The 14,130-nt window shown below is 36.4% G+C and overlaps 1 protein-coding gene across 2 annotated transcripts in view; it reads left to right on the top strand.

The window, feature by feature from the left end:
- NPFFR2 (neuropeptide FF receptor 2) overlaps positions 1-13,922 on the top strand; it is a 69,281-nt gene extending 55,359 nt beyond the window's left edge. For both annotated transcript variants that reach the window (XM_049886047.1, XM_049886048.1), the window contains 3 exons: positions 1,720-2,054; positions 4,985-5,084; positions 11,935-13,922. In XM_049886047.1, coding sequence (XP_049742004.1) covers positions 1,727-2,054; positions 4,985-5,084; positions 11,935-12,784 — 1,278 coding nt within the window. In that variant the 5' untranslated portion in view covers positions 1,720-1,726 and the 3' untranslated portion in view covers positions 12,785-13,922. The remainder of the gene's footprint in view (positions 1-1,719; positions 2,055-4,984; positions 5,085-11,934) is intronic.
- Positions 13,923-14,130: the final 208 nt, after the last annotated feature.

The following is a 14,130-nucleotide window of genomic DNA, read 5'->3' as shown; positions in this document are numbered from 1 at the left end:
ATATCTTAATCTTTATGCAGTATTTACAGGAATAAACATCCCCCATCCCCTAAAATTTTATCCCCTAAAATGATACAAATGTACACTTGGTGAATAATCAAGAAATGCTAAGTGATAATGAGGTCACTAAATGTCCCAAACTTGTTTAAACTTGGCCCTGATTAGCCACCTTTAGCAGACCCATTTGGATTTATCCACACCTATTCAAACTCTATGAAACTACTAAAAAATTTGAATATGGAAGCTCAATTCTGTAAGTCCAATGCAAATTCTTTGTCCTTATAGACACATATAACCTTCTGTCTAAGCAATTAACAAGACGTGCAGAAAAAAGTTAAAATAGCAGGCCTGAGACTGCTATCCTTAGAAAGTCCTCCTTGCAAAGTTGGCCCTTGGTTGGTATGTAGGAACTTAAATGGTAAACAGTTCCCTCTACTGACATAAAACTTTCCCTAAATGATGAGTGGCTGACTAAACCCAGGTCGCACAAAAAATGTGGTTTATGTTGAACATCTGCTTTTCTTCTGAGAGACTGGGATTTTGATATATGGTAGACAGAGAGTACCCCCAAAATCCTCAGGCATTGAATCTCTAATGAGCTTTCCTGAAAGACAACACTTCAAACATGTTGCCACAACAGGCTGTTGGAGATTTAAGCCTGTCCTATTTTTTTTTTTTTTTAATGTTACTACAGAAGTTCTGGTTGCATAGTGGCTAAGAGCTATGGCTGTTAACAAGAGGTCAGCAGTTTGAATCCACCAGGCACTTCTTGGAAACCCTATGGGGCAGTTCTACTCTGTTCTATAGGGTCGCCATGAGTCGGAATCTACTGGATGGCAACGGGTTTTGGTTTGGTTATGCTACTACACTGGGAGAAGACTCTTGAAACCTTGCACCTAGTTTCCTCTTATGTACCTTTTCCATTTGCTGATTTTGTGTTGTATCCTTTTGCTGTAATGAATATTAAGGTCTGAGTACAACTATATGCCAAGTCCTATATGTCCTTCTAGTAAGTCATCTAACCTGGGGGTCGTCATGGGTACAACCAACATATAAGGGTAGAATGAAATGTTTACATTAAGATATACAGGTTCAAAACAAAGATATTCATTGAATACCTGTGAATGAAATGTTGCTAAGTGTCACCAAGATAAGTAGACTCGACCTGTTTTAAGGAACTCACAATATGGTGACATTGTCTGAAACACAAGTGTATAAAAAAAAAATTTAACTGTGTCAAAGTTGAATAAAGAAATACAAGAAGCTTATTTCTATAGGTGTTTTGAAAATGTGAAGACCACATCTTGTTTAGATTTTCAAGAAAGCTAAAAACATGTAAAAACAAACAAACATGTAACTTAGGCTTAAATAACAAGAGCATCTGACAGGTTACGACAGTAGGAGGCAGGGCAAAAGGGAGTTTTGGAAGGGGAAAGAAATCTTGCAAATGGATAGAGGATATGACCAAAAAAGTGAAGTATAGGGCAAAATAAGATGTAATAATAATTGTTACTTATAACATAAAATGAAATTTTCAAATGCTCTTGGCTAAATTCCTGGTAATTTGAATTCCTTGTATGTAACTCAGTTCTGTGCAAATCCCATGAGTTATTGCAGAAAGTCCTTCAAAATTTCATGCAACTTTATTTTATCTCTTAAGCTCAGGCTGAGAACTTATTTTCTAATTAAATTTTTTTTTTCTGCTTCTCTCTTGTTAAGGTCCACCATGAGTGAGATATGGGACTCCAACTCTTCAGAAAACTGGACTCACATGTGGACTGTCAATGACACGAAGCACGATCTGTACTCAGATATCAATGTCACCTATGTGAATTATTATCTTCACCAGCCTCAAGTGGCAGCAATATTCATTATTTCCTACTTTCTGATCTTCTTCCTGTGCATGGTGGGAAATACAGTGGTTTGCTTTATTATAATGAGGAACAAACACATGCACACAGTCACTAATCTCTTCATCTTGAACTTGGCAATAAGTGATTTACTGGTTGGTATATTCTGTATGCCCATAACGCTGCTGGACAATATTATCGCAGGTATGTTGACTTGTGTGCAGTGCAAAGGTGATATGATAAAATGGCTGTCCCTGTTCCCTGCAGCCATGGTAAGGGCATTCATTCATTCATTTATTCATTCAGCAAATATTTATGGCATTCCAAACATTGCTCTAAATAATTAGTTCATAAGGTTTACATTATAATGGGGGAGGATAGACAATAAACAACAACAACAAAAAATTAGAGTGTTTACTGCAAGTCATAAGAGAATGAAATCTACTACTTATTCAAGTCTTGAATTTTCTTAGTACCATTCAATCAAGGTATAATATAGTAGAAATATCTTTAAGTATATTATGGACTATAAAGGCCAAAGAACTGGTAAATCAAGTCTCAGTTGATGCATGTCTTCAATCTAACATACATACAAACGTAGGACCTCCTGTGGTTAGCTAGGGAGTCTTTCCAACAGTTTTTGAGAGTAGCAGTTTCGGAGTAGCAGTCCCAATGATTTCTCAAAAAGTGGTAGTTTCATTAGTGGTAATTTACACGTGTAAAATAAGTAACTTCACATTATAATTGAGCTCTGGTGGCATAGTGGTTAAGAGTTCAGCTGCTAACCAAAAGATTGGCAGTTCGAATCCGCCAGCTGCTCCTTGGAAACCCTATGGGTTAGTTCTACTCTGTCCTATAGGGTCTCTATGAGTTGGAATCAACAAGTTTGGTTTTAGTTTTGACATTGTAATATAGGGCACTATTCTGGAATGCTCCTGGGCCTTTGTGACCTCTGGTTGTTGGTTGCCATAGAATTGATTCCAACTCATGGTGACCCCATGTGTGCAGAGTAGAACTGCTCCGTAGGGTTTTCAAGGCTGTGACCTTTTGGAAGAAGATCACCAGGCTTGTCTTCTGAGGCACCTCTGGGTGAGTTAGAACAGCCAACCTTTCAGCTAGTAGTCAAGCACTCAAGAAGTTAACCATTTGTGCCTCCCAGGGACTCATCCTTATTGCCTAGTACTGCATTATATGCTACAGAAATGCAGAAACAGTGTCTCTCCAGCTCACAGTTCACTTTTGGTATTAGCTAATAAAATTATGAATTAATTAATGAATGGACTCAATGCATCAACACCCCAATTTTATTTAAGAAAAAAATGAAACATTAGCAGCATATTGAAAATATCTAGAGCAACAATAATGAACCATATCATGTATTCTTTTCATAGAATTCAAAATCAGTTTACTATAAAAAAGGAAAAGAAGTTTCTCTGTGGAGGTAGGTCACCTTTGTTTCCGTCCCTTCTTTGGAGTGAGAGCCAGGGAGAGTATAAAGTGCCATTCCATCAGCCATGTGCTGCACAGGATCCATTTCATTCTTTTGGTTTTGTGGTACTTACCATTCAAAAAAAAATATTTATCTATGGTATACGTTCTCAACATGCTCTTCTAGACACAAAAAGAGTGAAAGAATGGATATAAATCATTTTTTTTTGCTCCCAGGAAGCTTAATTTTGCCAAGAAAAAACACTCTTAATCTTTATCCCCAGTAAATATTTTTAATTGAATTATTATTATTTCTTCATGTACATTACCTCTCTTTACCCCTGGTTTCCATTCCTAGGAGGCAGCCTCTTTCAAATTTTTTTTTGTAATTACTTCCATACCTCTAAATAACATGTTTTCAATGTTTTATCTTAAAAAGATGTAAATTTAGTTCTTATAATCCTCTCCCAGGACATATACACAAATACATATTCACACTTAATTAATTTTACCTCCTCTCATCCTCCCAATATAATTATATCACAATTTTTGGTAAATCAATATTCCAAATATACATTCCTGTGATTATGTGTGTCTTAACCTCTGCTAATCCACGTACCTTGCTATGATATCAATTTCTCTCTTATAAAATCCCCCTCCCCCAGATTTAAAAAGGGCCTCATATTTTGATTTGCTTAGTTTTGGGCGTATATTTATTATTAATATATCACCAAATTCACTTCTAGAAGTGTTAATCTCTTGTTAACACCTTCCAAAACTTCAGGTAACCTGTAAATTGCACCTTTTCCTTGGAGCTACTCTTCCTGTGATTTCCTCTTCTCTTGTTCCCATCTGAACACATTGATCTCCAAGCCTGAAGCTTAGTTATTGTTCTGGAATGTTTCTTTCACTGAAACGCTAACATTTCTCGTCACTTTGTGCTCAATACCTGTTTCTAGATGTCATGCCTTCCTCTTTCTTGGTTCATCACTTTAATAGTTTCCTGAGAAGGGGTGCAATTAGATAAGAATGTTTATGATCTTGCATGTCTGCAAATCTTTATTCTGTTTTCACACTTGAATATAGTTAGTTAACGTGATAAGCTGCAGTATTTAGGTTATTCTGTATGAAACTTCCAGTTTCTCATAATTTATGGAGTGCATTTCCAAATTAGAAAACCAATATATGCCTGTTTTATTCATTTAAATTCCATTATTGAGTAAGTCGCTATGAGTCGGAATTGACTGGACGGCACTGGGTTTTTTTCTGGGTTTTGGGTGTTAATGGTTTGGATTCTGAAGCCATACTCCCTGGGTTCAAACCATTAGTATGCTACTAACTAGCTTTGTGGCAAGGTAAGTAATATCTGTGCCTTTGCCACCTTTTCTGTATCATAAGGAGAAAAATAAAATCTGCTTTAAAACTTGCAGGGATTAAAAATGTTAATAGATAAGAAATGTTTATTACAGTGCCTAACATGTAGTAACTATAAGTATGACATTTTTATTATTAGTCAAGTAATATCAGTGTACTGAAAAACAGAACTTGGCACTATATGTGAAAATAGTGGAAAACATATTGATTGCTCCCTGACTATTGTTTAGCAAAAGTTGAATCAGCCTTGATTTCATGCTGTTCTGTTTGTATTTTCAGTGAGATAGAAAATACGATCTTTGCATAGACTGACTGTTCCATTTCGTTTTCAGGATGGCCATTTGGAAACACAATGTGCAAGATCAGTGGGTTGGTGCAGGGAATATCAGTTGCAGCTTCGGTCTTCACTTTAGTTGCAATAGCAGTGGATAGGTAAGTCAATGTCAAGCTTCGAATCTGGAAAAATGGGCATGTCTGCAACGAATCATGTGTATCTGCTCAGAATTGTATCCATATTCGCTACCCCTTTAAGAGACAGGGGACTCATTCTCATTAGAGTCACTAGAGCACCTATTTTAAGATGGTCTGGATAGATCTGATAATTTTATTTTAGATAAGAGATTTACATTAAAATTTGGGAGTTTATTATTTCCATTTATGATATCTTGTTACTACTCCTACTATTATACTAAATTATTGATTGATGTGAATGTTTATATTAAATGATATACCTTAATTATATAATTATGTAATTGTCATCTTGACAGTGAATAAATGTAATATCCGTGGCATTTTCCACTTGAATCTTGACCTTATCATGTTTACTTCCACATTACATTTAGTGCTGAAATATCCTTAAATTATCTTTTCATTATTTCTAGCCTGCCTCTTGAACATAAAATTAGAAATAAGCATTGATCTTCATTTTAAAAGTAAATGAAAGCAGAATGTGTAAATCAATTGTAGTATCTATTGAATGTCTAGAAATGTACAGTGGTTAAAACAAATGAGCTATGTCAGCAGATATCAATATGCATAAACCTTAAAAGCTCAAAATCTCAAAAAAAAAAAGTTTCATAATGATACAAACAGTATGGTGCCCTTATGTAAAGCTTAAAACATTATAAATACAGACTAATACTGTAAAAACATGAAAGCATGGACATAGACAGAAGGAATATATAACAACTTCAGTATGTCTCGGGAGAGTGGGAGAAGAATGGGATTAAGCAGATCTGCCAGGAGGGTTCCAACTGTATGTGTAATGTTTTATTTTTTAATGATGAAAATACGACAAATAATTTAAATTTGTTAAATTTGGAAGTTCTGGTGATGTAGTGGTTAAGACCTACAGCTGCTAACTGAAAGGTTGGCAGTTCAAGTCCACCAGGCACTCCTTGGAAACCCTATGTGGCACTTCTACTCTGTCCTATAGGGTCACTGTGAGTTGGAATCAAAAAATAATTTAACATTTGTGAAATTTGGATAGCAACAACAGGTGTATATTATATTTTTTCTCCAAATTTCTTACATGCTTAAAGTATTTAATAAGAGTAATCAGTGACTATAAAGATTATTTTTCCTCTTTGCATGAAGTGTTGTTTAATTTTCAGAGGAATATTATCTTTTAAATTGTGTTTTAGGAAGGTTTAACTGGTTTTAAGGAGATAATTTCACTTCATTTTATTTTTAATTGTCCACAGGTGACACCGGTAAAACAAAAATATTACATTAAATGTACATTTGAGAATATCAATAACTACAAGAAAGCAAAAACTATAGGATAGCTGTTTACATTTTTCATTCAGAGAAATGTTCCTGATTTTAAAATATTTTATAGGCATGTAAACAAACAGTAAACTTGACAGAAAATGTTCTGGGTCTTTTTCTATTATAATTGCTCATTAATAAGATGATTGTGAACTAAGCAATGGTTCAGGACTGGGTATGTACAGGGTATTTTAATCCTGCCTGCGCAAATGAAATACTCTTTGAGTATACCACGGAAATCTTGGTGCCTTAATCTTATTGGAATGAAAAAGAGAAAATTTTAACCTGCCTGACTCTATTTGTGAGGAATAGTTGTTCTTAAGACAATATTAAAAAAAAAAAAAAAAAAAAAAATTGCCATTAAGTCGATTTCGACTAATAGCGACCCTATAGGACAGAGTAGAACTGCTTTGTAGGGTTTCCCAGGAGTGGCTGGTGGATTTCAACTGCCGATCTTTTTTGATTAGCAGCTAAGCTCTTAACCACTGCACCAAAGATGGTATATCAAAAAAACCAAAAAACCCACTGCCCTCTAGTCCTTTCCTACTCATAGCGACCCTATAGGACAGAGTAGAACTGCCCGATAGAGTTTTCAAGGAGCACCTGGCGGATTCAAACTGCCAACCTCTTGGTTAGCAGCCGTAGCACTTAACCACTACGCCACCAGGGTTTCCAAAACGGCTGTGCCCCCCCGGGAATCGAACCCGGATTGCAAGAATGGGAATCTTGCATGATACCACTACACCAGCAGCACTGACAAAGAGGGTATAGCACGTGTAAATCTACAATTCAATAGTCTTCAAATGCAATCAATATGTCCACGACTCCTAAAAAATTTTTTTTTTTTTTTTTACTGTAGGAGTCGTGGACATATTGATTAGATGCTCTCAATTTCCTGCCCATATCTCTTGGACCTTTCAGTGTGTTCTGACATTCAGCTCATGGTATCTTCATCCCTGCATCTCTCTTCCAAACTGTGGAAAGCTACTCTGTTTTCGAGCAGACCAAGCCAGAAATACCAGAGAATTAACACCCCAAGAAGCAGCCCTCCACCAAAAACTTTAGGGATTTAGTGTAGAAATACCCAGCTCCCTCTTCCCTCAAGTGGGATAATTCTGAAGTGAATATTTTGCACCATTTACCAGAGGTTCTTCTCAGGACAAAGCTCTAATTACCCACTGTGACTGATGGTTTAATTCACCCACTTTATTATCTGCCTTTCCATCCAAAAAAAGGAAGAAAACTCCAAGAATCAAACCACTTAGAGGCTTAAAACAACAGTAATATTTATTATGCTCATGAATCTGCTATGTGAGCAGCTTGAGCAAGTACAGCTTGTCTCTGCTCCACTTGTCATTAGGTAGAGCAGTTCCAAGCTGAGTCTGAAGTCTCTCTCATGCTTGCTTCTGGTGTCTGTGCTGGGAAAGCTTGAACAGTGAGGGGCAAAGAAGAGATGGGGCTTCTCAGGCACTCTATGTAGACTTACCGCATGGGCTCTCCAACATGGTGGCTTCAAGGCCACCGACTTCTTACTTGTTTGTTAAGGTGTGTATCCAGTGAAATTATGCAGTATGACTTTTATTCAATAAAGTGAGTGATGAAGACCAGTCCATCTTTAAGGAAGGGGCATTAGACTTCACATTTTATGGAAGGAGAATCAAAGATTTTGGACGTGTTTTAAAATTACCACACCTTCATCTCCATATAAACTACTTATACTCAAATGCTTTTCTCGAGGTCAGCTCTTGGAGGAAGCCAAACTAAAAAAAACTTCCAAACTAAGCTTTTCCCTGAATTTTATACCTACGTTCAAAATGCTATAACTTCACCTGCACATCTAACAACAGGCAATCCAAACTAAATATGCCCAGAACTAAACTTAACTTCACTGCCAGACTCCCCCCACCCACACATACACACACAAAAAAAGATCAACCCCTTTTCTCGTGTTCCTCAAAACAGTGAAAGGCTGGATCACTTAACCTAATTCAAGTAAAAAATTTGAGCTGTATCCTTGATTCCTCCTTCTTTCTTTAACTTCTATTCAGTCATTCTCCAGGTTCTGTTAGTTCTGAGAGATAGCTAGTCCTAAATTTTCTCCTGCATCATGCTGCTATCCTTTGTCCCTAGGGATACAGAGGTTGCTTCCTAACTGCCTTATGTCTTTAGTCAAGCCAATCTCTAATTTATTCCCCTCATAATGACCCAAATAAGCTAACTAAATTATAAAACTGATCTTTCGCCAGCTGTTTAAAATCTTTCTAATGAATCTGCATTGCCCTCTGGATAAAATCTAACCTCTTTAGCACGGTTTTAGCAATTATTATGTGATATTTCTATTGACTCTTTCTCTGCAGGAACCATTTTCTATCTGGTTCATTTTGCCTTCCCAGGGCATGGCACAAAGAATATGGAAATCTATATATGGAAATACACACACATTTCAAGTCACATTATTGGTCTATAAAATGAGCAAAATACTAGAATTGTGCACATGAGTGTACCCATAATTTAAGGGTAGGTGAGTGGGAGAATTTATTAATTACAGAACTAAAGGAAAACTTTGAGGTTAAGAGAGAGGATCTTAAACCTATAATGAAGGCATATTAAAAAATAACATACACGCAGTCCAAGTCCAAGCAAATTAGTCATTCTACCAAGCTGTGTCAGATAAGTTAACTTAGAGTTGCTGCTCTGTCATGTAAAAGTTTTACTTATTCTCATATTTGGAAATTAAAAATTTTGATAAAATTTCAGTTGCATAGAATCATCATAAAAATAAAATAAGAGTGGTAGTTGACAGTATTGAAATATTAAATGTTACACAGTTACATAATGGTATGATTATTTTGTAGTTAACATAATAAGCATCAATAGTAATATTAAGATTCTCAATAACTAACTAAGAATAAAATGAATCAGGCTTACTCTATATACTCACATTGAATTTCCATGCTTATTAGAGGACAGAATGTTACGTAGGCCCATAATCGGAACTCAGAATGAAAATTCCCAGATTCTTATAGCTGTGACACAAACCACCAAAAAAACTTAGTAGCTTAAAACAACAATAATTTATTATTTCTTATTATTAATAACCATGGTTCTATGGGCTCATCTATTTGGTTCTCTTGCTCCATGTCTTGTAGATGAAATTGCTCATGATGTAGCATTTATCTGGGAGCTAAGCCAAGGAAGGAGCAAGATGGCTGGCTTTTCACCCTTCGGGTTCTCTCTCCACATGACCTCTCCTCCAGTTCAAGCTCCTTTACAACCTGGCAGTTAGCTTTTGAGAGGAAGCATTCCAAAAGGACAAACCCCAGTGTGCGAACACATAAAAACTTATGCTTGCATCAGCATCTAATCTCTAAAATCTACATGATGCTGCAAAAACTCAATAACAAAAGGCAAATAATCCAATTAAAAAATGGGCAAAGGATATGAACAAGCACTTCACTAAAGAAGACATTCAGGTAGCTAACAGACACATGAGGAAATGCTCAAGATCATTAACCATTAGAGAAATGCAAATCAAAACTACAATAAGATTCCATCTCACTCCAACAAGGCTGGCATTAATCCAAAAACACAAAATAATCAATGTTGGAGACGTTGTGGAGAGACTGGAACATTTATACACTGCTGGTGGGAATGTAAAATGGTACAACCACTTTGGGAATTGATTTGGCACTTCCTTAAAAAGCTAGAAATAGAACTACCATACTACCCAGCAATCAACTCCTTGGAATACATCCTAGAGATATAAGAGCCTTTACATGAACAGATACATGTACACTCATGTTCATTGCAGCACTGTTTACAATAGCAAAAAGATGGAAGCAACCAAGGTGCCCATCAACGGATGAATGGATAAATAAATTATGGTATATTCACACAAAGGAATACTATACATTGATAAAGAACAATGATGAACTCGTGAAACATTTCATAACATGGAGGAATCTGGAAGGCACTTTGCTGAGTGAAATGAGTCAGATGCAAAAGGACAAATATTGTATGAGACCATTATTATAAGAACTCAAGAAATAGTTTAAACAGAGAAGAAAATATTCTTTGATGGTTACGAGAGTGGGGAGGGAGGGAGAGAGAGGGGTATTCACTAATTAGATAGTACACAAGAACTATTTTAGTTCGGTCTTTTTATGAAAATTTGAGGTCTGCATCCCACTGCTCTCCTGACTTGATTTGTAAACTTTCACATAAAGCACAATAAAAATTAAAAAAAAAAAAATTCTGCTTGCATCATGCTTGCTAATGTCCCATTGGCCAAAGCAAGTTGCATGGCCAAGCCCACAGATAATGTGGGAGGGAACCACAAAAGGGCATGAGGGAGAAATGGTCTGTTGACTACCATTGATTTAAGTCTACTACAGACCTATAGAGCTAGCAGTCCAGTGAGCACACTGCCAAAGTTAAGTGTACAGGTTCTGTAACCAAACTATCCACATTAAAATCCTGTGTAATTATGGGCAAAATTTTTACCTTTTTTAAGCTTGCTTAACATAAAGAAAACAAAAATCCTCACAACTGAACAAGTAAGCAACATCATGGTAAATGGAGAAAATTTTGAAGTTATCAAGGATTTCATTTTACTTGGACCCACAATCAATGCCCATGGAAGAAGCAGTCAAGACATCAAATGTTGGATTGCATTGTTGCATTAGCAAATCTGCTGCAAAAGATCTTTTTAAAGTGTCAAAAAGCAAAGATGTCACTTTAAGGGCTAAGTTGTACCTGACCCAAGCCATGGTATTTTCAATTGTCTCATATGCATGTGAAAGCTGGACAATGACTACAGAAGACCGAAGAATAATTGATTTATTTGAATTACGGTGTTGGCGAAGAATATTTAATATACCTTGGACTGCCAGAAGAGCAAACAAATGTGTCTTGGAAGAAGTACAGTCAGAATGCTCCTTAGAAGTGAGCATGGTGAGACTTCAGAAGGACATCATGCTTGCTAAAGTAGAGTCAGAGAAGGGGAAGGACCTTAATGAGATGGATTGATACAGTAGCTGGTACCATGAGCTCAAATATACAATGATTGTGAGGATGGTGAAGGATTGGGCAGTGTTTCCTTCTGTTGTACATAGGGTCACCATGAGTCGAAACCAACTCAATTGCATATAACAACAGCATGCTTTCCCATCTTTTAAGTGGGTACAGTTAAAGCAAAAATCCACGCGAAATACTTAGAATAATGTCTGGAACAGAGCTGTAAATGTTCATGTTCATTAAATGCTAGTTATCATTTTTATTTTATTAGTAATAATATCTGATATACTCCATTTATCCACATTTTGAGTTGGAGGTTATCTCATATTAATCACAGAAAAATAGCAATGCATGTCTCTCTACCACATATGGTAATTTTCTGTTTCTGAGTGGAATATAAGTGGGTGAGAGACTCATAATTACTTAAAAGGATTAGTTTCATGACTCGGTCAGAAGTTATTAGGCAGTGCCTCACTATATTTGCCTTTAATTTCAGGTTCCGGTGTGTTGTCTATCCTTTTAAGCCAAAGCTCACTATCAAGACAGCATTTGTCATTATTGTGATCATCTGGGTCCTGGCCATCACCATTATGTCTCCATCTGCAGTAATGTTACATGTACAAGAAGAAAAATATTACCAAGTGAGACTCAACTCCCAGGGTAAAACCAGTCCAGTCTACTGGTGCCGGGAAGATTGGCCAAATCAGGAAATGAGGAAGATCTACACCACTGTGCTATTTGCCAACATCTACCTGGCTCCACTCTCCCTCATTGTCATCATGTATGGAAGGATTGGGATTTCACTCTTCAAGACTCCAGTTCCCCACACGGGTAAGCAGAACCAGGAGCAGTGGCGTGCAGTGTCCAAGAAGAAGCAGAAAGTCATTAAGATGCTCCTGATTGTGGCCTTGCTTTTCATTCTCTCCTGGCTGCCCCTGTGGACTCTGATGATGCTCTCAGACTATGCTGACCTTTCCCCAAATGAACTATATGTCATCAACATCTACATCTACCCCTTTGCGCACTGGCTGGCCTTTTGCAACAGCAGCGTCAACCCCATCATTTATGGTTTCTTCAATGAGAATTTTCACCGTGGTTTCCAGGATGCTTTTCAGCTCCAGTTCTGCCAAATGAGAGCGAAGCCCCAGGAAGCCTTCTCCCGAAGAGCACGTACCAATATGGCCATAAACACATTTAATCAGCTAGCTCAGGAAACTACATTTCAAAATGCACACGGGGAAAATGTGCTTTATAATAAAACTGCTGAAAAATCCAAACAGGAATTAATGATGGAAGATTTGGGAGAAGCTTCCAATAACAATGAGATTAAAAGAGAGCTAGTGTAATTATTCTAACTCTGCTATGTGTATATATTGAAATCATGTTGCTTTCTGTGGCTCTGTACTTAGAATTCTTTCTATGAATGTTGTAAAGAAAACATACACTGAAAGCCCTCTCTGGGAAAAAAGTAAACAAAAATGGTCTTATGATCATAACCAATCCTGTGGCATTTAAAATATGTGCAGTGACTTGTATATGAATTTGCTTAAATAAATCTATTTTCTAGGAAATAGTTTTCAAAGCCTGACCCTTCTCAAGTCAACCATTTGTGCATGAGTAAAGCACATGCATATATGTGCATGTGTGTATTTGGAAATATACACACATACAGATACACACACACACGCACGCACACACACACGGTCACATACCCATTATCCCCAAATGGTGATAAATGGACTGTGCTTTGCATTAAATTAATTTTGTAGATTTCCCCTTTGCTTTTGGATTTGAAACTGTAAAGTACAAAAGTATTTATTTACTTGAATTTTGAAAACGTACTTAACTCTCCCAGAAATGTATTGAAACTCATGAAGTTCTTTGATACTGCTTTTCTCATCTCCATTAATTTATCTCTGGGTTACCCTGAGAGCAAGATTTTATAGGTCTGTGGTGAATTATCTTACAGGTGACCTTACCTTCTCTGTGAAAACTGTTGGCGTAAATAAAAGGATGCTAGTTTTCTTTGCATTTGAAGATTTTTTTCAAGGAACAATTAAAGTTGGGAAAACCATAACATTGATCCTTAGGTGCACTTATTGACTTTTTTGTGTTGTTGTAAATGTTAGCCCTAACTGAAATCATGTTTGTTATAGAGATGATTCAGTACCTCAGCCTTCCCCTTATTCTAACAGAACCTTTGACATAAAGAAGCAAATCTCTTAATAATACGACACATGGCAAAAGAATGGCAGCTTTCTTTTGAAGTGCTTAATCAGAAATGTTTAACGATCATCATAAGACTCTCATAAAGTGCATGAAAAGCAAGACCAATTATCCCAGATTCCTACTGGGCACAACATTTAAATCCAGCATCCCAGGTTTAGTAAATTAGTTCTAGTGTTAAAAATAGACATGGCAGCCCTTGATTTTTGTGATGATATAATTATATAATTGGCAATGCTTATAAATATTAATTTTTATTCTAGGGTCATATAAAACCATAAAAAATCAGAAATTATAGAAGAACAAATACTTTGGCAAATAATAAATTTCTGGACTTGCAACTATTGTGTTTTTCCAGTTATTTATGTGATTCAAGCTAAAAGCTTTTCAACATTGTAGACCCTTGAGAAATAATTGTTGATTTTAATTGAACTGAGCTATGTGGGATCCGATATTTGAGTATGCA

Source organism: Elephas maximus, chromosome 5 (genome assembly GCF_024166365.1).
Source record: "Elephas maximus indicus isolate mEleMax1 chromosome 5, mEleMax1 primary haplotype, whole genome shotgun sequence".
Lineage (NCBI taxonomy): Eukaryota > Metazoa > Chordata > Mammalia > Proboscidea > Elephantidae > Elephas > Elephas maximus.
The sequence above is the reverse complement of the archived record's forward strand: the minus strand, read 5'-3'. Positions and strand labels throughout refer to the sequence as shown.